This window comes from Lycorma delicatula, chromosome 6 (assembly GCF_047948215.1).
Source record: "Lycorma delicatula isolate Av1 chromosome 6, ASM4794821v1, whole genome shotgun sequence".
NCBI classification, from domain to species: Eukaryota; Metazoa; Arthropoda; class Insecta; order Hemiptera; family Fulgoridae; genus Lycorma; species Lycorma delicatula.
Genome location: NC_134460.1, coordinates 35856143 through 35881660, shown reverse-complemented (window position 1 = coordinate 35881660; position 25518 = coordinate 35856143). Strand labels below are relative to the sequence as shown.

Sequence of the window (25518 nt, the reverse complement as noted above, 5' to 3'; positions counted from 1 at the left end):
ATAGTATTACAGAAAAAATTTATAATATACCTAGAAATTAATTTTTTAGAAGCAGGTGCCGATTCTCAAGTAATTAATTAAGTATTTGGACTAAATTATTTGTTAATTTTTAGCGTATTTTGATGTCGGTTCCATTAAAAAAAAAAATTATTATTTACTTTGATTTTAATTCGATTTAGTAATTAGCAACCAAAGATTAACCTGAAAGTACACCAGTAGGTAGTGTATGTTACACTGTTTATCCTTTTGCAAATTATGTCGTATCCTAAAGAAGAAATGTCTTTAACATCGATTGATATTAAAGGAAAGGAAAAAATTATGACTAATACCCTACTGCCACAGAAATGTATTGTTAAATGAATGTTTAAAAAAAAAAACATATTCCAAGAATATATTCTATCGTTGATTTAAATTAATAATTCTAATATTTTCTCATTCGTAGAAAAAATACGGTATGCGACTTCCAATAATGGCCATTAATGTACTCTTGGGAAGTAACTTACTTCGCATTCACTCATCAATGGCTATTATTACAGGCTCGTTGCATAATATACTTATTCTTTTATTCTTATTTCACAAATTGTTTATTCAAATACAACTCCAGAATTTACATTGTAGAAAGCTATGTATTTTTATTTCCTTGTACGAAGTAAAGGAAGTATTGTGATCGCGAAAAATTCCGTTTTTCAGATTTAAATGGAAATATCCATTTAGACCAACCATGAATCCATTTTAACTAGTTTCGTTGTGACGTCTGTACGTACGTATGTATCTCTCATAACTCAAAAACGATTAGCCGTAGGATGTTGAAATTTTGGATTTAGGACTGTTGTAACATGTAGTTGTGCACCTACCCTTTTGATTCCAATCGACTGAACCAAAAGTGTCCAAAAATGCCCAAGTCTTTTTCTTAACTGCATTAATAAGTTCTCATCGAGAGATTTTCAATAATGTATCATAAGTGGTACTTATGATACATAAAACAAAGTTATAGCCAAATAAAAGTTTAATTAATGAAATATTTGAATCTTAGGGGAAGGCACATCGGTTTGAATCATACTTCATCTGCTTTTTTTAACTTTTTTTTTTTTAATTTAAATGTATTGATTTATTAATAATTATTAACCTGATTGTAAAAAAAAATTACGATAAATAATAATTTAATAGTAACAATAAAAAAAAAATGAAAAAATATCAGAAGTTATTAATGAAATAAAAGTTTATGTACTTCTCACTTTTAAAAATGTGTATATGTAATTTAATAGGCGCACAAGTAAGTAATGTGATGTCCACATTAAAGTTTTTAATTATAAAGTGGACGTACTCCACATTAAAATTTTCATTTTAAAATAAAAAATTTAGTTTAAATTTCGTTTACGCAAGTTTTGTAAAAATTGGGTTGGTCGTTTATCATTGATCAATTTATTCCTTAGTACGTCTTCTTACATTCACATTTGGGAACATTGTTTCTAATAGGAGCCCAATCTATCTTATACTTAAACCTTTTAAAATTTAAAATCTTATCATCTAATAAGTTACCTGCTAATCCAAATGCTGCTCCTGATGAAGAAGTTCTGCCGATTCAGCCACCGTATTTCACAATTTTACTATTGGCATTAAACTAGGAGTTAATGTGCTTAGTATCAACTCCCATAACTTGTATTTTCGCTTTATTTTGATAGCTATAGATTTGACATTTATTGCAGCAGAATCGGCTGCAATAATCATTTATTATATTACAAAATTTACCCTATCCGAACCGGATTGCAGCTTGCAATCCTTAGACTATAAAAATAGTATTCTACGATCGAGTCATCTTGAACTGTAATAAAACTGGCTTTGTGAATACGTTTTGTTTTTATTTAATAGTTGTAATTTGCACACAAATTGTTTAATAAAAATGCCTTATTATTTCCTATACTGTATTAATTTATTATATAAAACGTGTTTTAAAAGTAACAGTTCAGTCCGTATTATAATCCAATTGAAATTAGAGCATAAATAGAATAATTTAAAAGAGTATTTCTTTGAAAAGAATAAAGGTTAAGTAAGTTAAGTGATGATACTGTACAGCACCAATAATAATACAGCGCTTTATCTAGACCCATCCGAATTTATTAATTTGTTATAATAACAGTGGGGAAGATATCACGCAAAACAATATCTTTGACATCTTCAGAGTGGATTAATCAAGTTTTATGAAACTATGTGCGATTTCTTTTAAGTATAGTTCTTTGATACCAATTAATTTCTGTTACAATTAATCATAGGGAAGGGGGAAATGACGGGTTAGATGGATTCCGTATCCCAAAATTTTACTAAAATTATATTGGTTTGTCTAGAATTTCTCCCACCACCACCCTATTCGGTCACCCTAAAGCATAAGACCGAATCTCCGTGCCACAAACGGGTACTGTGCCTCAAAACTGTTTAGCGACCTACTAAATGTGTAGAATAATTTCAATTTTTTTTTTTAAACGACTGCTCAGAAAGATGTGTAATGTATTTAGGGTGTATGTATGTATGTATGTTTGTTCTACTGTAGCAGCTCAACGACTGAACCGATTTAGATGTATGACCCCGCGTTGGAATCCTTACATTACCGGGAGCGTCATAGGCTATATATATAGGGTGTCCCATATAAACGCAACCCATCAATCACTCATCCATGAAATTTCAAAAGTCAAGCTTACTCCCCTACTCGTTACTGAAATGGACTTGTCCAATATCTGAACATCGCGGCGACGCAGTAGAACACTACCGATAGTAACAACAATGCAATCATAACGTTCAGTGTATTGTTAGAGACAAGATGGTGTTTTCGCTAGATGAACGTGTTTTCATTGTTGAGTCGTACTTCAGTACGAAATCAGCGGTTGCAGTGCAAGATTTGTTTCACCATAAGTACCCAGATAAACCAGCTCCTAACAAAACATCAGTATTAAGGTCAGTCGCAAAATTTAGAGAGACCGGTTCTGTTAATAACAAGGAACACAAAAGATCTGCGTCAGTGTTAAATACAGATACTGAAATCAAAGACCGATTACTCGCCTCGCCAAATAAATTGATCAGACGTTTGTCTGCTAAAATTAATTTGTCTAAATCAACTGTTCATCGAGCGACCAAAAAATTACAATTACGACCGTATCGCATTCAAACGGTTCATCGACTTCTTGAGCCCGACAAAGAAAAACGGCTACAATATTGTCAACGGTTCCGTCGATTTCTGCGTGAGGGAATTAATGTTATGGATTCGTTATTTTTCACAGATGATGCACGGTTTCATTTGGACGGCTACGTAAACAGCCAAAACAGTAGAATTTGGAGTGCTGAAAATCCTCACGTTTATCACGAAAAACAATTACACCCGCAGACGTTGAGCGTGTGGTGCGCGATATCGCGGAAAAAATAATCGGTCCAACTTTTTTCGACTACACCATTAATGCAGAACGATATCAGGATATTTTATTTCAGTTCATCGCACTCTTGGAAAAGGAAGACAGACACTGCTGGCTACAACATGACGGTGCGACATCGCACTACGCAGGTTCAACTTCTGATTTCGTCGAGGAATTCTTTGGTAATCGTGTTATCGGTCGAGGCTTGTGGCCACCAAGATCTCCAGATTTGACTGCGGCGGAATTTTTTCTACGCGGTTACCTCAAATAAAAAGCCTACAGCAATAAACCACGAACACTTGAACAATTGAAAGTCAATATTGAACAAGCAGTATTAAATATCCAGTCACAAACTTTGAAAACAGTTGTAAGAAACGCTGTAAAAAGAATTGAAGCTTGTATTCAAGAAGATGGCGGCCACTTCCAACATTTACTCTAAATATAAGGTAATGGATGGTAATAATAAAAATTACATTTACATTTACCCATGCCTTTTTATTATTTCAATACCTACCAATATAAGGTTGGGTTGCATTTTATATGGGACACCCTATATATATGTTTAAATAAATTTAAAAAATTTGAAAAAAAAAATTATATTATGAACAAAATTGTCACTCGTATACTATTTAATTATCCTGTATTAGTAATTATTCTATATTAAAGAGCAATTTTATTTTTGGCAGTTGTGTTTTTTAATTTTTAATATTTATTTCTTGTTTTCATCATTGTTTGTTGGTATATTTACATCCTCGTTTTTTGATGTTCAACTTAATTTTTCTTCTAAGTAGTAGTTTGTCGACAACGCTAGCCAGAATTTCATAACTTTGCATAATTCGGCTTCCCCGAACACTTTTTTTATCAAATTTAAATATTTTTTTGAAAAAGAAAGCAAAAATAGAGCCTAGATATTTATTTTCAAGGACTAAATACACCCTGACTGTTATTATAGAAAAAAGTTAAACTTTAACAAAAATTTATTATAATTTTAAATATAAATAATATTTATTATAAATCATTCCTTAAATTAATTTTAAATCATAGTTACAGAAAAAGCTTGATGTTTTTAAATGAACAAAACTATAATAAAAAATAACAATTTATTAGCTTACCATAAAACAAGCACAATAAAATTTATAAGCTACTTTAATAAATAATTACGCGTATTTTCTTTTAAAACGTCAAAAGCATTGAGTAAAACTGAATGATTAATATAGTAATATATTTACTAGAGATTTTAGTTAATAAATTTTGCTACTTAATTTGAATACAACCAATATTTTATATGAAAGAAATATTTTTTAACAAAAGAAAATATAATTTGATTGATCGAACCGGTTGCATGTAAATTAATTTAAACATGATTTAAGAAGTTTATTTTTCTTTTTTTAATAATAAAAACCAAACTATAAGCTAATAAGGAAGTTTCAGTAGGTCATATCATATATAAAGATTATTAGTCTTTTTTCTTTTAAACACCTTTTACTTAGTAACATTTCATTATCTTTTTTTTTAAGGATTTTAAACTAAGAATTGATTACCCGTCATAATCTAAAGAAAGATGATGTAATAACAAATCCGATGTTCCAAAGTTTATTTTATAATATGTAATAATTTATATGAATTTATTCACATACAATGTTATTGCATTTTATTAAGTAATTGCAACATTCATACTGTAAAATAGTATTATAAATGCAGATTAATATTTTATAATAAATATACCTTTTAAAATATTCAATATTTATAAATATTAATTTTTATTGACATCATATGAATTGGAAAAAGACACTTCCTGATGTCCTAGAAAACTGAGTTTTTAAACAAGCTTAAAAAACTGTGAATATTAACCCTGGTAAAAACTGTTTTTAAGCAAAGGTAGCGTCAGATTTAAAGTAAACGTTAATCGATTTAGGTTCTGGTCTAAAAATTTTCTCCAAAATAGTCGGAATAGTTGTCGGTCTGTTTCTATCTTCTTGTCTGATACAAATACAAAAATCAAACGCAAAATTTTATCTTTAAAGTTGCTAATCCCAAGTCAGCAATTGTATTGTATTTTTTTTCTTCAGTCATTTCACTGGTTTGATGCAGCTACCCAAGATTTCCTATGTAGTGCTAGTCGTTTCATTTCGGTATACGCCCTTCATCCTACATCCCTAATAATTTGTTTTATATATTCCAAACGTTAAATAAAAACGAAGACTCCAAATCGTTTACGTAGAAAATAATTTTTTTGTTTGTTACGTCAAAAAACGTACATATTTTTTTCTAAATTGAAAAAAAGTCATTGAAATCAATCCATTTGGTCTGCCACTCCACCTGATTTCCGTGGTGGAATGGTAGCGTCATCACTTTCATCCGGAAGGTTTTGGGTTCGAATCTCGTTCAGGGTTGGTATTTTTCATACATTACAAAATTCATCTATTGTAAATTAATTGGGCGTAATCCTAATGTTACTTAAAGATCAAATAAATATTGAACATACGTCATATTTGTAGGAAATATTTAACAAACAAATAAATAAGGATTTATAAAAAAAATTATACCCCGGCCAAAATCATACCCTTTTTTTAAACTCGGTTAAAAATATGTTTTTTTGAATTAACATGCTCTTATTAATAAATATTCTTTTTTGAATTTTAATAAATTTATATAGAAAACTAGCAGCCCTGGCAATGCTTCGCTATTGCTAGATTTGAGTGTATATAACTTATACATATATAATTTATTTGAGTATATACTTATATATATATATATATAAGTATATAATCATTAAACAAGCACAACTGAAAGTTTGATAAAAACTGAACATTACGGAACTTCACAAATTTTAACCTTTCACTTTATAAAAGTCAGAATGTAAATAAATCTAATTTTCGAAACAGAACTATCTATCGGGTTTAATTCAAACTACTCTTTAAACACAGTAGTCGGTTCAAAATATCCCTAACTTTCTTTCTACTGCTCAGATCAAGGATTTCAGTAGCTTTAAACCTCCTCCGGACAACGCGGACCATTTTGCAAAAACCCGCGTGTAAATCGGTCAAGAAGTTTTTTTAGTCTATAGTGAACACACATACGATCGTTGCCTTTTATATATGGAAGAAGAAAGTAAGTTTGTATATTTGTTGTTTCGTAAATATCTCGACACCGGCGCCACCTAGCGGGTATAGTTTTTGTAAAAACTTTTCTTTTCATATAACTGATATATATTCTTAATATGAGCCATAACGGACCAAAAATATAATTTTTCAAAATATCTCGACCCCAGCGCTACCTAGCGGGTCCAAACTAATTCAGAAACCATCGCGGGCGTGCGCACACTCACCAAAGTTACATCGCAATTGGATGACTGGTATAGGAACAAACAAACAAACAATCAAACATTCATTTATATATCTAGAAAATTAGTTTATTATTATTTTTAGAAAAAAATTGAATTAATCTTATGCATATATGTATTTATATATAATTATTAAAAAAATATAAAAGTAATGACCTTTTTTTTTGGTCTTTGACTTTTTTGCTATTTTACAGAGAATCATTAGAGTAAAAATACGTAGTGCTTTTTAAAATTTTCTGTTGTATACTACATAAACGCCTCTAAATTTAGCTCCATAGGGCACTGAGATATAATCTTCATAACAAATAATATTGTTTTTTATAGTGCATATCATTTTAACATCTAATCAACCTTTTCTTCCAACCAACCCCATTTCCATTTATGATTTAGACATGTTTATTCTCACACTAGGGACCATCTTGTTCATACATATATATATATATATATATATATCTTTTTCTTAAAGATATTACAGTAATATATAAAAGTAAAATAAAATTTAAACAAATATAAAAATACAAGTGATATGGTTTAAAATATTTATTTTTATTTTCATTTTAACGTTTTACCTTTTTTAACTGAAAATTTAATTTTATTATTTTTATTTTTTCGAAAAATAAAACGAAGTAAAATTAATTATTTATTTTACTGCATATCGACCAACCTTTATTCTCAAAACAACTAAACTTAACATATTTATTAACGTATATCTATTATTCGAATATTATTAATGAATATATATTTCATATGAACGTGTAATATAACCATAATTTTTATGTAGCATTACATTAACATTTTTACATTACATGCGCGCGCTTGCACACACACACACACACACACACACACACACACACACACACACACACACACACACACACACACACACAGAGAGAGAGAGAGAGAGAGAGAGAGAGAGAGAGAGAGAGAGAGAGAGAGAGAGAGAGAGAGAGAGAGAGAGAGAGAGAGAGAGAGAGAGAGAGAGAGAGAGAGATACTAGTCGGCCTGTCTAGCTAGAACCTGGACCCTCAAGACCCAGGTAGGCCCAGGCGAACTCCGAAGCCATCTCAAGAGTTCCTCGGGGACTCCCGGGGCCAAAAGACCTACACAGTGAAGTAAAAGGATTAATCAATGAATATCTTTAATTTACAACTTCACCCTCCTTGAGGATGCCTATTGAAGTAAATATTTTTTCCAGTAAATAAACTTTAAAGCCTCCCAAAAATAAGGGGGCTGAATGTGACTTCTATTTAAAATAGTAATCTTTCAAGATTGAAAAATCAAACTATATCTGGTATAAATGTAAAAATTGCATTGGGATATTTTTAAAACAAAGGGGGTTCCAATGGAGTCCGAATTAAGACATAAAAATTTAAAAAAAGTTTTATGATTTTTGATACTTTATTTGTTTTTCAAGTAGTGGCTGTTATTAAAAATGTTATATGAGGTAAGCAAATGTTTTTATATGTTTTATATGAGGCGACATATATATGTATATGTTAAATGAAGTTATAGTTGTCGAGCAAGGGAATCAAATGAAACCCAAATTTTTTTATAAATTTTTAAGGAATATTTTCTAATACAGTAGAATTTTTATAGTAGCCAACATACCAAATAGTACCCAACATTTTTTACTTAGAATGTTGAATTTTTTTCAGTTATACTAATCAGTTTAATACTGTATACTTTTTAGGGTAAAAATATCATTTGATCAAGGGAATAAAATAAATCGGTTCCAATTTTTTTTTCATGAAATATTTGATGTTTTTCGCAATTATGGGTCAAATCTGCTTCCGGTACCCGATAAGCCAAACCAGTAAAAATATTAATTTCACTATAAATAATAATAATAACCATTAATAACATGCATTTAATAAAAAAATTTATAAATTTCTATTTAAAATTTTTTTTAATAAAATTATTAACTTCATGGTACTAAATATTGTTTGATCTTTGTATCCATAAAAACCGAGTAATATTTACAAGTTTATTTAAAATTATAACATAAATGTTTCTTAACAACTGTTTTTTTTTTGTATTATTCCAATTTTAAAATTTTATTTAACATAAGGTACAGCGCCGGGAAGGGTTTGCGATTGTTTGAGGGTTTTTTCTGAGGGTTTTTTTTGTTTGAGATTTTAAAAATATTATTCCTTGTCGAATTCAAAATTAATTATATATATTTAAACTGTCCATCTCTGGGGCGGAGTGGTGGTGGCTTCTCGGCCTTTCAGTGGGGATGTACTCCGGCGGCTAGCCTTGGTACAGAAGGGATCAAATATAATGCAACAATTTGAACACAACGTGGTAAGGGTGCACGTAAACACCCTTGTTTAGAAACAGCCGATTCGTCAGAACTGAAGAGAAAATGCAGTAAGGATTCTGACAGAATTAGAAAAGACAGTGAAAAAATCAGAAAAGATTTGAGGAAAGTTTTGTTTGGCAACAATGCGCCAAAACCGAGACATTTGGTTATCATGAGGGAGAATGGAAGCTTCCAGAAAGTCAGTCCATTCTTAATCGCTAGAGCGATTACGAATTGTGCTGGTGGTCCTGTCATAGATATTCATAAAACTTTTAATAGTTTATGTATCGAAACCGTAAACGACAATCAAAGCGTACAGGTTCAACTTCTAAAGAAGATCGGTGAGTTTCCAGTCTCTGTTCAACCACATAGTACGCTTAATTCATCGAAAGGAGTCGTTGTTTGCCGTGACCTTTTTAATTGCACGGAAGAAGAAATAGCATAGGAAATATCGATTCAAGGAGAGATTCAATGCTGCAGGTTAACCACGAGGGGATATGGTGAGGTTCTTCCTTCAGCCTCGCATGTGTTGACCTTCAATAGGTCCAATCTTACTGAGAAAGTACGTGCTGGCATACATCGGCTAGATGTACGTGCATTCATTCCGCAATCTATGCGATCTTTTAAGTGCCAACGTTTTGGAAACACTGCAGTCAGATGTGAAAGACAATATATCTGCGTGTGTAGAATGGAAACACATGAAGGCGAGCTGTGTAAAGATCCTTCAGTTTACATTAACTGCAAAGGGCACAACTGCAGATCAAGAAACTGCCCGGTGTACAAACTGGAAACGGCCATTCAGGAAGTCAAAACGCTGCAAAATATAAGCTATCCTGAGGCGAGGAAAATTGTTAGCAATAGAACATCTCGACTGATAACGACTTATGCATATGCAGCTGCTGCCCCTTCGTCATCTAAAGTAACGTGGAACATTTGCTTACTACGCTTGCACCCAGTATTGCGACTATGAAAGAGAAGATAGATCGACAGATCGAAGATCGATAGAGACACCAAAATTGAATCAAGTAAGTGAAAAGAGGCAATTAAAACCGTGAAGACTCATCCCGACATGGGCACAATTGATACCAGGATCTTATCTTCTCAACGGAAAGTAACAGAAAAACTCGTGATGATAAAACTACCACTCGGAGTTATGCATAAAGGTAAGACATGAAAAAGCCAAAAACATCACTCCTTCGACCAGTCATAAGGCAAAGGAGGGTGTGGTAATAGCAGAGAGAAAGTCTGAGATTAGTGCACTGGAGGTGCAAGTAATAACAGAGAAAGCACTGAATATAGACGCCATAGAATCCGCACCTATGGAACCTCCAAAAGCCCAGAGGACACGTAAGGAGGGAGCGAGTATATTAGCTGCCCCAACTATATCTCTGGTGATTGAATCGAGTACTTCAGCTGCCGAAATTATACCATTGGAGATCGCAACAAGTGCTGATTGAATAACAACGATGTTAACCACTCCGTCTAAGTTGTCATCATCTGATGACAGTAGCAGAACATCACTGGTATCTGAAAGGGTGGAAGATGCCATGTCCGAGGCTTCAAATTCTTTATCATAGAAGTAGAGATTGTAAGGAGAATAGAAAAAAGATACAATTACGGATGGCCGTAAGGAAAGCAAATGTGATATGTCTATGATTCAAGATTATTAGTGAGTGTTTATTTTTCTTCAGTTTTTGAGTGTAAAATCAATAATGAATTATTTCACTGGCAGTGAGAAATAATTTAAGTGTTACTTTATTTATTTATTTATTTATTTTTTTGAAGTGGAAGAGGCTAATGACCGAAGTAGTCGATACTTCTAAAACCTCAAAAAAAAAAATAAAAATAACAATACTGATGCTCAGAGAACAACAAAACACTATTTTTTTTTCTATATATTCAACTGATGTAACTATAAACCTCTAGTCTTCACTTGTGGAAATTTTTATGATACAGAAGGTCGCACTATATGTAGAATAGTAATATGTAAAAGAAGAACACACTAATAAATAAAGGCGTGTTAAATGTTTAGATAAATAATGGATTAATAAGATGAAGAGGTGTAAAGAAAAAAATAAAAGAAACAGATTAGGGGAGAAAGATAAGGCACAGAAATAAAGATTGTTAACTGCAAAAAAATACTGTATGTTACTACCTGAACTACTCTTAAAAAAAAATTATGTGTCGATTTAAAATTACTGAACATGGAACAAGAATTCTATTTGAATGTATCTAGATCTTTTTCTATTGGACGATAGGATGTGTGAACGCATCATGAGTGAGTGTTCGGTAGTGAGTGTTCATCCAATTATCGATGTCATCTGATTTGATACGAGTTCTCATAGCTTAGCCGGACAATTACAGCGACCGGCGCACGCACGATTTATGTTTATTAACCTAGCCGGGAGAAATACATTCCGCAATTCTCATTGTTCTTCGCTTGAAATTCCAACCTTGCATTCTGATAAATTAAAACTTACATGACCCCACTGCTATTATAATACATTAATATATTAGGCTGGCGCTAGACAAAGCGCTGTATTATTATTGGCGCTGTACAGTATCATCACTTAACTTACTTAACCTTTATTCTTTTCAAAGAAATACTCTTTTAAATTATTCTATTTATGCTCTAATTTCAATTGGATTATAATACGGACTGAACTGTTACTTTTAAAACACGTTTTATATAATAGATTAATACAGTATAGGAAATAATAAGGCATTTTTATTAAACAATTTATGTGCAAATTACAACAATTAAATAAAAACAAAACATATTCACAAAGCCAGTTTTATTACAGTTCAAGATGACTCGATCGTAGAATACTGTTTTTATAGTCTAAGGATTGCAAACTGCAATCCGGTTCGGATAGGGTAAACTTTGTAATTTAATAAATGATAAATGATTATTGCAGCCGATTCTGCTCTAATAAATGCCAAATCTATAGTTATCAAAATAAAGCGAAAATACAAGTTATGGGAGTTGATATTAAGCACATTAACTTCTAGCTTAATGCCAATAGTAAAATTGTGAAATACGGTGACTGAATCGGAAGAACTTCTTCCGATCAGGAGCATGTTCTGAATCAGGAACAGCCTTTGGATTAGTAGATAATTTATAAAATGACTGAATTTAAATTTTAATGAATTAAGTATGAAATAGATTAGGCCCATAATAGAAAAAGTGTTCTTTAATGTGAATAAAGGTGTATACACTCAGGAACAAATTGTTACTATATTGGTTACCAGACATACCAATGTGGGGATTTAAATGAAGCCTGTGAGATAACTGGCTTTGCAATACTTACCTATGAAAAAAAATCAAGGAAAAGCATAAAGGATTGCGGGAGGGAGAGAATAAGTCCCATTCACTATTCCTCAGGATAGTTTAGCGATTGCCTGAGATTTAAAAATCTATAAAAAACATATAAATATAAACAAATTGTCTGTTTTTAATTTGCTGCTGTTACTCACCGGTTTGGTCGAGTGGTGAAAGGGTCTTCTCAAATCAGCTGATTTGGAAGTCCAGCGTTCAAGTCCGAGTAAAGGCATTTGCTTTTATACGGATTTGCATACTAGATCATGGATACCGGTGTTCTGTGGCGGTTGGGTCTCAATTTACCACACATCTCAGGAATATTCGAATTGAGACTGTACAAGACTACACTTCATTTACACTCATATATATCATCCTCATTCATCCTCTGAAGAAATACCTGAACGGTAATTACCGCAGGCTAAACAGGAAAAAGAAAAAAAAATTGCTGCTGACTTAAAAAAAACAGAAATTTAAATAATGTTTAGTTATACTAATTCTTTGAAAAAGAATTTTATTATATACAACTTTTTAGCTATTTAATATATGAATGAGTAGGCCTTCAAAAGAACGACAAACATTTAAAAAACGTAGAATTACGTTCGACCTTTTTGAACGTAACTTTCAAAGAAAATTTTCGAGCTGATAAAACTAAAGAAAGTGAATGCAGAGAAATGTAAACTAACAGTAAATTGAAGCTAAAACTGTCTACAATTTGGGAATTTGGGTTTTTGTTTACCTCAATTTTTCCAATAAATTTTAGTTTATTTTCTTGAGAAAAATAAAACGTATTAGTAGAATAGTATCAGGTTGTACTCAGTATCAACAATAAAAATTCCGATATTAAGCAACGATGACCAACAAATTTAAAAAAGCTTGCAAATAGTTATATAATATTTACGGCTTGGTCAGGAAAGAGTTATGCATCTCCGGCTTTGTCTTCGATTGACTACTACTTAGGGGGAAAATTAAGTTGACATTGAAAAAATTATGTAAAAAAATTATTTGAGATAAAGGAGCCTTAGTGACCATTTTCAACTCCTCCTCAGTCCTTTGTTGAATTTTTACCGATTTTTTATGGCGTCATATTGAAAAAAATGTTATACTCATAAGTAATGGTACAAAATTTCATAAAAATTGCCTATTCCTCTTTGAAAACATCAAACAAAAATGTAACTGACGATAAAAGCAATTATGCTTTTTATCTTCCACCACTGAATTTTAAATTATCCAGAGAGATAACCAAAGTAACATACTAATGTAATAAAATCATTTAATTAATAGAAGAATATTACTTTGAATCCAGGAACGACAAAAAAGAAAAATGTTTTTCCCCATCCCTTCACAGGAGTTCGAGATAGACCAAACATCATCAAAAATTATTTCTTTATTTATTTAGCGTATGTCATCAAAAAACAACACCAGTTACAGTAAAAAATTACAAATAAATATCCAACAAATTAATATAAGCTACTGATTCTGGAGTCGCCATCAGGAAATCTTCAGGAGTCCCTTCATAAGCTGTCCTAGGACAAACTTCTTTGATGTGTTTAACGGTTTGATTCCCACCACACTCACAAAGGAGCGTCGGTGTTTTACCCCATTTATACAGGATATAGGCATACTCAAAAATTATATTAGCTACTTAAGAGAGATTAAATTACGGGAAAAAAGTTACCTAATCATTGATAAAATTTTGAGATACGGGACCCATAAGGTGCGATGGGAGACAGTTCTATCTTCCCCTTTTACTTACTGTAAGCAAAATTAAATGTTATCAATATCCTATATGTAGATATCATAGTGCCTTTTTTCATCCAAATCGGTTTATCCAGTCTGCAAATATCAAGAAAAAAACATGACAACATATATACATACATACATACATTTCTATCCGTTATTTTTCAGTTCTAAAATTAAAACGTCAACACATACAAACACTCTACTAACGTTCAGAATTACATTCGATTAGCAAATATTTTTTCTTATGTAGTATATTATATATAGTGTTCAAAAAGTGACGCAATCTTATGGAAGAATGTTTCCTTCTTTTGTTGCAAATTTAACTGAGGAAAATTGAGGGAAAATGCAGCAGAGAATATTCATTGTCTCCCAATACATTAGATGTGCCAGTTATTCCCAGTTCCAGAATGCCTTCACAGAAAATTATGGTGTGGATGCACCAAACAAGTCGGACGACTTGTTTGGTGCATCCACACCAAACAGCGGCTGTACCCGACAGGGTAACAGATGCAGCCAAAAGTGGTCGACCGAAAGCGCTAACACCAGAAAAGTTGATCGACGTGCAAGCTGCATATTCTGTTAGTCCCAAGAAGTCTGTGCGATGCCTGTCTAGCCAGTCTGGTCTCTCCGTCGGTAGCGCCCACACGGCATTGCACAAGTGTTTAATGATGCATCCGTACAAAATTATTGTTGTTCAAGAGTTGTTACCTGCAGACACTCAAAAACGTGTAGCTTTCTGTCAGCAGTTCATGTCATCTGTAATGCCTGATAGGGACGAATTCGATGATTCGTTTTGGTCTGACGAGACATGGTTCCACCTTGATGGATACGTGAATGCACAGAAGTCACGCATTTGGTGTACGGAAAATCCACATCATGCACGAGTTTCCTCTGCATAGACAAAAGTGAATGTTTGGTGTGCAATATCATATAGGCGAATCTTCATGACATCCCTTCATGGCACAATGAACAGTGAGCGCTACTTACTGATGATGCAACAATTTGTAAACGCTATATCTGGAGACCGGCTAGAGTAGACGTTGTTTTCTGGAGGACAACGCTTCGGCCCGTACAGCCAACAATACTGATTTTCTTGGATCAGTGTTTATTTATGGAAAAGTGATTTCGAAGTGGTTGTGGTCCCCTTGGTTTCCTGATTTATCTCCTCCTGACTTTCTCTTGTGGGGATACTTTAAGGATGTTGCTTACAAAACTCATTCTTACACCGTTCCCGAATTAAAAAACGATATGTCGCTTCAATCCCTCAACAAACATCACAACATGTGTTTAAGAGCATGGAATGTCGTATTCAATTATGTGAATCGCATAACGGAGGCCACTTACTACAACTCTTTTAACTTACTCGTTTTCCTATAAGGTTGTGTCATTTTTTGAACACCCTTAGTACAACTGTACAGTCAAGGAAGTAAAAAGAAGAAACTTTATTTGTGTGTGTAACCATAAAATATTTTTTCTTTTAAATATCTTCTACTGATGTTTTATTGAGGGAGAAACCGTCATACCATTTAGAATTTTCTTCTTTTTTGGAAGTCAGTTATTTGCTACTTTAATTATTACGACTATAAACAGGATAACCAAACATATGAATAAATGTTGGTTAAAAATTGTGAGATTTTCATATTATTACGAGTGTAAAATATTAAGATCATTAAACTTAATTAAGAATAATTAAATGAAACTTTTAATTTAACAGATTAAAATATAAAACAAATGACAAGCAGTATAAAAATAGTAATATATAAAAAACCAGATGCACATTACATTATTTATAAAAAATCTAATCTGGACAACACATGAATTCCTTGTAAGCCTATTAAATTACATTTACAACTTTTTTTAAAGTGAAAAGTACATAAAATCTTATTTCATTAAAAACTTCTGATTTTTTTTTTTTTTTTACTACTGAATTATTATTCATGGTAAAAATATTTTTACAATGAGAGGTTAAAAGTTATTAATAAATCAATATATTTAAAATAAAATAAAAGTTAAAAAAAAGGAGATGAAGTCTGATTCGAACCGATGTGCCTTCCCCTAAGATCTAAATATTTCATTAATTAAAATTTTATTTGGCTATAACTCTGCAACCAACGAAAATAAGTACCTCTCATAATATGTCGTTGAATAGCTCTCAATGGGGGGCTTATTACTGCAGTTAAGAAAAAGTCCAAAATCCAAGTTATTTTTGGATTTTTTGGACACTTCTGGTTCGGTAGATTGCAATCAAAAGGGTAGATGCACAACTAGATGTTACAGCAATCCTAAATCCAAAATTTCAACATCCTACGGCTAATCGTTTTTCAGTTATACGAGATGCATATGTATGTACATACGTCACGCCTAAACTAATCAAAATGGACAATTCTGTTAAAATATGGAAACCGAAATTTTTCGCGATAAAATACTTTTTTTACTTCGTACAAGGAAGTAAAAAGGATTACTAAAAGATTATACTGTGAATAAAAAAAGGGAATTTCTGCTACAGAAAAACAACATGGTTTCCTACGACAGAATTCTGTATGCTGAAGATGTTTATAATATTTTAATTCAATAATATTTAAAAAAAAAATTATAAATATGAATATTTTAATATTTAAAAACTCTCTTTAAGTAAACAGAAATCATTGAGCCAGAAATCACATAGCACTCCACCACGGATGTCAGCGTATTAATAATGTTTCAGAATTTTTATCGGAATGATACCTTATTTAAATCCAGAATTGGCATAAAATTTTCATATTGTACAAAACTACTATTCGATATTCCTACTCACAAGCTTCGGGTCTATACGGTAAACTAATGATACAAAAAATACAGGGAAGCAAACCCAACAACAAACAAACATACCGAAACACATATTCGGATTAGAAAGCCGTAGAGCCAATAAAAATCCTTAAATAAAAACTAAGATTTTACTAAAAATAGATTAAAATAAATAAATAATCAATAATAATAATAATAATAATCATAATAATAATAATAATAATAATAATAATAATAATAATAATAATAATAATAATAATAATTTTATTTTATTTTATTTTTTATTTTTATTTTATTTTTTATTTTATTTTATAATTGTGCAACAGAACAGTTACAAAACCTTTGTATGCCACACAATATCACATAAAGTCACAAAAGAACACCCACATATAAATTAAAAATACAATATTCAAAACACAATAATAATAATAATAATAATAACAATTATACAGTCAAATACAAAAGATAATTAGAACTTTAAAAACGGTAGCTACGGAGTGATAATAAAAACACATAGATGAAAACATCCAAAAACAAAAAGACAACATTACTAATACATTCCAAATAAAAGAAGTTATAAGCAATAATCCTTAAAAAAACAACAATAATTTTAAAATCATGAAAGTGAGCATCACACCAAGGACAATGATCCATCGCCACGTAACCCTCTCAAATTTTTCACGAAGGTTGCCTCATCTTCCCAAAAGCTTAGCTTATCCTGGAACTCCACTGCAACACTGGTACACCGCTCAATCGGAGACACGGTGGAACCAACCGGCGTCACAAATTGCCTAAAAGACCTCACTGACCTGGCCTGGTTCCGCAAGACAACATGATAACGCGTCGGAAGTCTGTTGTGCAGAGCTTTATAAAAGAAAACCAAGTCAAAGTACGTTCTTCTATCAGATAACCTGGAAAGGCCTAATGCCTCAACATATCCTCTCTATTAGCACCAACAAAACAATCTCCAAACTTAAAACGCATCCAGTTCAAGAACCTATCCTGAACACCCTCAACCAGATCAGAGGCAAAACGTCGTGAACTATTCCACATCACGGTCGAGTACTCCAAGCGACTCCTCACCAAAGACTTGTACAGCAGGTTACAAGTGGAAATATTGCTAAACCGTCCACAAATCCAAAGGATAAGACCAAGGTCCCGGCGTGCTTTACTAACAATCCGAGCAACATATTCGTGAAAATACAACTTCGCGTCAAATAAAACCCCGAGGTCCTCAACCAATGTCTCAACGACAATAACGTGCGTACCAATCCTATAGCTGAAAACACAGCTCGACGTCTTACGAGACAAAGTCAAATGTTTGGTCTTCCGAAAATTCAAGAGCATACAATTGCGGTCAGCCCACTCAACAACCTTGTTAATATTCAATTGTAGCAACAGGTGATCCATACTATTTCTGATCGGACAATATATTTTGACGTCATCCGAAAACATCTGAAAATTGCACGTCAAAAGATGCCCGATATCATTTATAAAAAGAATAAAAAGAAGGGGACCCAAAACAGAGCCTTGCGGCACTCCAGACTTAGCCAAGAAGGATTCCTCAGACATCTGTCCACCAAAACGAACCGAAAAACGCCTGTCACGAAGATAAGAGGATAGCCAATCATTAAAACGATCGCTGAAGTCGAAGCCCTTGGTCTTTGTTAATAACAAATGATGGGGTATCTTGTCAAAAGCTTTGGTAAAATCAAAATATATCACATCTACTTGACCCCTATGCTCAGTTGCATTAACTGAATCCTGCAAAAAGGCGGCCAAATTAGAAGCTGGTGAACGACCTTTAATAAATCCATGCTGAAATGACGACAACATCGGGAGAACATGGTCATAAACATGTCTAAATAGAATCCTCTCGAAGACTTTGGAAAAAGTACCGATGATAGAAATAGGCCTGAAATTATCCAGGGAAGGGACACCAGGCTTAGGTATAGGAGTAACAACTGCGTGTTTCCATAGGGACGGAAAAGAAGAAGACGACAAGCTCCAATTAAACAGGGAAGCAAGGATAGGAGAAACAATCTCATTCAAACCTTTGATAACAAACGCAGGAATCCGATCCAAGCCGACCGCCGATCTAGCGTTAAGAATTCCTATAGCACCAGATACGTCAGAATATGAAACCATCGGAATGTCAAGAATCCGATGGTTGTTGATACAGGCGCCACCAGACGTAGTCTGCGTAGGAATGTCCTGGTATACTGATTGAAAATATTCACCAAAATACTGACAACTCAACCGAGAATCAGAAATAGTCCGCCCATCGACAGTAGGGGCCGGAGTCCTTACATAGTTAGACTTCTGTCGAGAAATATATTTCCAAAAATTCCTCGGATTAGAACAAAGGTCAGATTCACACTTCCGAGCCCAAACCACTCTGGCATCCGCTATCGCATATTTAACATCTCTACGCAGCCGAGAAAACAAGAAATAATCATCCGACAGACCAGAAGATTTAAACCTGCGATGAGCAGCCTTCTTCCTCTTGAGAAGATTAACAATGTTCCTATTGAACCAAGGTGGAAATTTGGTTGACTTAGGACGAAATGCAAGAACATGTCTATCAATCGCTGCAGTAATTATCTTCTGTAAACCCAGAACCGATTCCTCCAAATCGACGGTCAAGAGAACATTACACCAATCAGCAAACCTCACATCGACATACAACGCACGATAGCCACCACGATCATAGCGAAAAACCAGGCCCGTTTCTGCCACATCAACGGTTGCGACTTCAAGGAACCCAATTTCAAACGGAGGATGGAACTTATCAGGGCAAACAAGAGCCTCAGCAGCTCTAGTGAAAATCCTGCAGTTAGTCAAAATTAAATCCAAACCATTATTACAGAAGGAAGGATCCGTTGATTCATGTGTAAAAACGTCCAAGTTCATCATGTTAACAAAATCAAAAACCGATCGTGCTTTACATTTAGCATAAAACCCAATATTTGCAGGAAGACTTCTAGTAGACCAGCACACTCCAGATACATTAAAATCGCCTACAATACAAATATCAAAACTTAAAATATCTACGTGCCTATACAGAAAACCATAATATTGGTCGAGGAGAATTGAAGCTAAAAACGGAGCAACATACATAACACAAACCAACAAATTCTTCATGTCTGGTCGAATTAGCTCAACCCATACAGCCTCAGGAAACGCCTCGAGGTCCTTCCTCCTCGTACACCTAATGCTTGATTGTACAAGAATAGCTGAACCACCACCACGCTGAAGTAAAGAAGCAGCATAATCCCGGTCAGCCCGAAAAACATGGTAACAGTCTGGAAACAGATTGACATCACAGTGCTCATCACTAAGCCAAGTCTCAGTCAAGGCAACCACGTCGAAGTGAAAATCAATCAAGGACGCGAAAATTTCATCCTGCTTAGTCCTCAAACCACGAACATTCTGGTAGATCATCCTCAATTTACCCATCGCTACCGAGCTGCAAATCCATCCTCCCGTGAACCTTTTTCTACAAACACTGCATCAGGCCTCAACGGACCATAAAATGCAGCCAACAGCGTACCAACAGGCCAGATCTCAGGACGAACTAAGCTGTCAAAATCCGAAGCACAAACTTCAATTCGAAACGAGCTGTACGACTCGTACCTAGTCTTCAGACGAAATAATAATAATAATAATAATAATAATAATAATAATAATAATAATAATAATAATAATAATAATAATAATAATAATAATAATAATAATAATAAATAATTATTAAATTAATTAAAAAATTATTATTAATTAATAATAAATAAATAATTAAAATAAGTTATCATTTATTTTAATTGGTACATAATAATACATTATTTAAATCACATTAAAATGGATGTATTTTATTCCACTGGAAATAAGAGTAAATGCTGCAGAATTTGCTTGGATGGATCAAGAAAAACCATGGTAAAACCTATGTCAGAGTAGCATCACAGAGTACATATAATTAATTATAAAACAAAAAATATATGTATGATTAAAAAAGTCTATATTTAAAAATTTAAATTTTTGATTGAATGTGTGATAAAAATATGACTTTTAAATTATTAAATTTTAACGCATTAGTCTATAAATGTTTTTAAAGTGATTTCTACAATTTTTGAATGTAAAACTATAAAAGAAAACATTCATATGAATTTATAAACCAGAAAACCACTTTAATGTAGTCGAACCACGTCAGCAATAAGAATGAAAAAAGATTTGCTTAAAAAAGAACAAGTAAAATTATTAACTTGTTTTTTTTTTTATTTTTTAAATATTATATAATAATGATTTGACCCACGAAAATCATCCGAATGGCTAAAATTTGCATAACATAAAACTACAGCTATAAAGACCAGTGAAAATATAATTTAAAAATCTCACGAATTCTAATGAACTTTATATTTATTTATTAAATGCCAAAAATATTAAAAATTGAGTTTGAAGCGAACAAAGAAAGAAAAAAATCAATTAAAATATTAGCAAATGATAAAAAATCTGCAATGTTGTTGAACTTTAGTAATATTTGCATACAGCTTAAAACTTAATCCTTCCCTTAGTAAAATCATTAAAAATTATTATTACATTACGACCTTTTATATTTTCTTATTTATATATTTCTTTATTTAAGAAATAAAGACAGTAGAAAAAAATTCTGAAATGTTTGTATAACATTTTGTAAATTCCAACACCCTTCTCTGAAACTGGGTGGGGGGGGGGGTTTCTGCCGTCTTTAGTTATAATACAACTCTTTATATGTATTTCAAGTTTAAGTCTGGAAAGATTTAAAACTTTCAGGATTTAATTTAACTGGTGAGAAGAAGAAGAGCTGTTTTCATTTAGGAAAAAATGAAGGAATTTTTCGATTTTTTAAAAATTTTATTACTTATGACTTTTAAAGATATTCCTGTAAACCTTTCGATGTAATGTACCTGAATCAGAATAGTAATCATAAATTCCATTGTTTTATTTTTTAATTTTTTGTAGTTGGAGAGGGGTTGAAGAAGGCTTAAAATATTAATTAAATAATTATAAATTAATTAAACATTAAAATTAATTTAATAAATAACCCTTAAAAAATAACTTAAAAAGTTATTGGAATTTAAAAAAAGGTTTCACTGCGAAATTTTAACTAAAATTCACTCTTGAGTTGATAGTGATATATTTATAAATTCTCCACTCCCTGTAGTCCAATTTTTGTAAACATTTACATACACCCACACCGCGCGCGGAATATTTCAGGAAGTTTTTGCCATACTTAATGCACATATTTTTTGCTATAAAAATAATGAAAAAAGTTCTATAAACATAGATCTATAAACACTTTATTTTCGAGTTATATTTAGCGAAAGATTATGTCCAGATATTTGATCTGAAAATTACTAAAACTCGGACACAAATCTGTAACCAAAATTAGTCATTTTATATGCAATATTATAAAAAAAAACTGAAATAACCGCATTACCTACCGGTAATATCCGATAAAATTGAAAAAAACCAAAAAGAAAAAAAAAATTAGAGTCGAAAAGCTTGTTATTTTAGATTTGCCTTAAATTTATTTTGTTAAATTCTTAATCAAATAAAACTTTAAGAAAAAGTTTGTAGAGAATTTTTAAAAGTCCATATTTTACATTAATACCTAACTGACATGAGTTCACTAAAATACTATTAAAACAATGTTTAAAAAGTTAACTTATTTAGCATGTCTTGAAATGAAAAACAGACCGTTAATATTTCTTAGATTAGCGCTATATTTCGTAGAAAGGCTGATACGCTACCACTTGCGCCTTTCATTCGGAGGTCCCGGATTCGAATTTCGGTCAGGCATGGCATTTTCACACGCTACTTGCTACTTGTCATTAATCTCATCCTCTAAAGCAATACCTATCGGTGATCCCGGAGATAAAAAAAAAGAAAAAAAAAAGATTAGCGCTCCTAGAGGTTAAACAATGTACTAAAAGATTAATAAAGAATGCAATATAATATAATAGTACAAAGAGTTTTTTTTCATTTGTAGTGCAAGATTTTTAGATTTTTTATCTGATTTTCAATAAAAATAAATTTTTAACAATTTTATTTGGTTTTTTATTGACTTTAATTACACCAATTATCTTAGAATTAAAATCTCTACTTAATAATTCTCTAATTAATTTTGTCTTGAAATTATAACAATGTCTATTATAAATATAACAATGTCTATTTTTATGTGAAACCTAAAAAACGACTATTATGATGTTTCTGATGAGAGAAATACGCTTATAAAGTTTGGTAGAAACTTCCAGAAAGGCTCTCTCTATATATATATATATATATTTCTAAATCGCTTCAGTATCGAAATTTGAAATTATTTCAAATGGAAAATTGAAAAATTCAATATAACTTTTTGATCCATTTAATGAAATTTATACATTTTTGGGGAAGGGATAGCGGTTGAAACACAAAATTTTTAAGTAGCAATACTCATCATGGTAGAAGCTTATTTTAAATTTATCATCAAGACGAGAAAGACTGTGCAAAGATCAATTCTCTACGATGTTCAAATCCAAAATAACGGATAGACAATATTCAAATTTTTCTGATTTTCAAAGTATTCAAAATCGATTTGATTATTCATTTATTTTGCGTATCTCTTTCTAAATGTGCTTTTTATCTCTATTGGAGTTTTTTTTAAAACAATTCTTTCCTGTGTTTCTGTAACATTTTTTTGAATATTTTTTTTTATAAATTTTTTTTTGGTAGTGTTTGGCAATAAATAATTTTTTCAAATTCTGAACTTTTTACGTGGCCACAAAAAAACTAACTCATTAGATAGATCAAGATGCCACTATTTTTTTAATAAAAATCTCAACCCCCTAAATTAAGTTAGTTTTTAGTATAATATACCTTTGTTTTTGAAACAAATATATTTTTGAAAATCATCTAATAGTGTACTACAGCCATAGCTATTTAGGACAGTTCTGCACCAAATTCAGGATCATCCTCTTTATTTCTGAACTTTCTTATTGGGTTTTAATTTTATCTTTTCTCCTGTTTTATCTTCGTTATCTTTTTCTACTTTTTTACCCTCAGTTCACTTATCTTTTGAAATCTGTGTAATATATTTTTATTACCATTTTATTCCCAATTTTTGATTCTTTCAAGATCAGCATGATTAAAAAAAAATATTGCATTATATATTACAATTAATAATGTTGTTTAGCTATAAACACAGAATTAGCAAAAGAATCTCAAATTAGTGAATTTTAACATTCGTTTGCGTATTTCGGTTTTTTACGAACATACTTTCTAAGCAATTTATTTGCAGAAAATTAATTAATATAAGTTACATTAATTTCATTACACTTCCTGTCAGTGCATTCTTATGGCTATAAGCAAATATACTTGCTAGAAGAAATAAAAGTCATATTTTTATCACACATTCAATCAAAAATTTAAAATTAAAAAAGTTGTATTGGAGGCTGGAAGTTATTTTCAACAATGTTTCACGAAATCGTATATTTGATGGGAAAAAATTCTTTAAGAATATTCATGTTTTCACCATGATAAATTACATTTTAAGATACTATTAAAAAACAATAAAAATAACAAAACCATGGTACTGTTTCTTCTTAAATTAAATTAAATCAAGTTATTCCAGATAACGTAAATGAAGAAATTTAAAAGTAGCAAGTTTTATGAATATATATTGCACTGTACTGGTGTAACGATAAGTGTAGAAAGAACTTATTCTGATATTTTATATAATTTTTTCATGAAACTTATAGATAAGAAAATTGTAGGTAAACATATGATACATTTTCCCATATTCCAGGCAATATTAGCTTACCTATATTGCTTTTGGATTTCTTGCAAATAGTTTTTTCTTTGATTTCTTTTGTTGCAATATTTCTCTTTTTTTTGGCTTGATGGTATCACCACATAAGATTGAAGCTTGTGTATGGGAGATGGAAGTGGAATTTTGCAGCTATGAATAATTCTATGCCTGTCCGGGATTCGAACCTGGGATCTCCGAGATCGGCGGAATATATATTAAATAAAAATAAAACCAAAAGATTTGATATGAACATTTAAAAAAATTCAATTTGTAAATTAAACTAATTTTAAAAGCTCATGTTATTTAATTCTTTAAATTTAGATATTTTAAAGTTGGATGGTTTGTTTTTAATTTAGCGCTAACCTCAAAAATTCACATTACTAAAAAATCTGATGTGGACACCACATGACTTCCTTGTACGCCTATTAAATTACATATACACATTTTTTTCAAATGAAAAATACAAAAAATTTTATTACATTAATAACTTTTGATATTTTTTTATAATTTTTTTTATTGTTATTGAATTATTATTTATCGTAAAAATCATTTTACAGAGTACCACTTATGATGCATCGTTGAGAAGCTCTCAGTGGGGGCTTGTTATTGCAGTTAAGAAAATGTCTAAAATTAATTTTTTGTTTTAGATTTTGGGCTTCTTTGGACATTTTTGGTTCAGTCGATTGCAGTCAAAAGGGGAGGTGGACAATTAGATGTTGCAACAGTTCTAAATCCAAAATTTCAATATCCTACGGCTAATTGTTTTTTGAGTTATGCGAGATACATACGTACTTACGTTCGTACAGA

The 25518-nt window shown here is 31.6% G+C and overlaps 1 protein-coding gene across 1 annotated transcript; it reads right to left on the bottom strand.

Moving 5' to 3' along the window:
• Window positions 1–1596: 1596 nt before the first annotated feature.
• On the bottom strand, window positions 1597–20333 carry LOC142326605 (uncharacterized). Its single transcript, XM_075369193.1, has 2 exons — window positions 18944–20333; window positions 1597–1715 (listed from the first exon to the last, which is right to left on the bottom strand). Exons 1-2 carry the CDS (start codon window positions 20331–20333, stop codon window positions 1597–1599), a joined length of 1509 nt encoding a protein of 502 aa, XP_075225308.1.
• Between the last annotated feature and the right edge of the window lie 5185 nt (window positions 20334–25518).

Excerpts from the sequence above, each read along its gene's own strand:
- LOC142326605 (XM_075369193.1), bottom strand. The coding sequence starts at position 20,333 with ATGATCTACCAGAATGTTCGTGGTTTGAGGACTAAGCAGGATGAAATT. Across the intron at positions 1,716-18,943 it reads TCCTGCGTTTGTTATCAAAG|CCGATTCTGCTGCAATAAAT; the intron begins GTTTGAATGAGA and ends TGATTATTGCAG.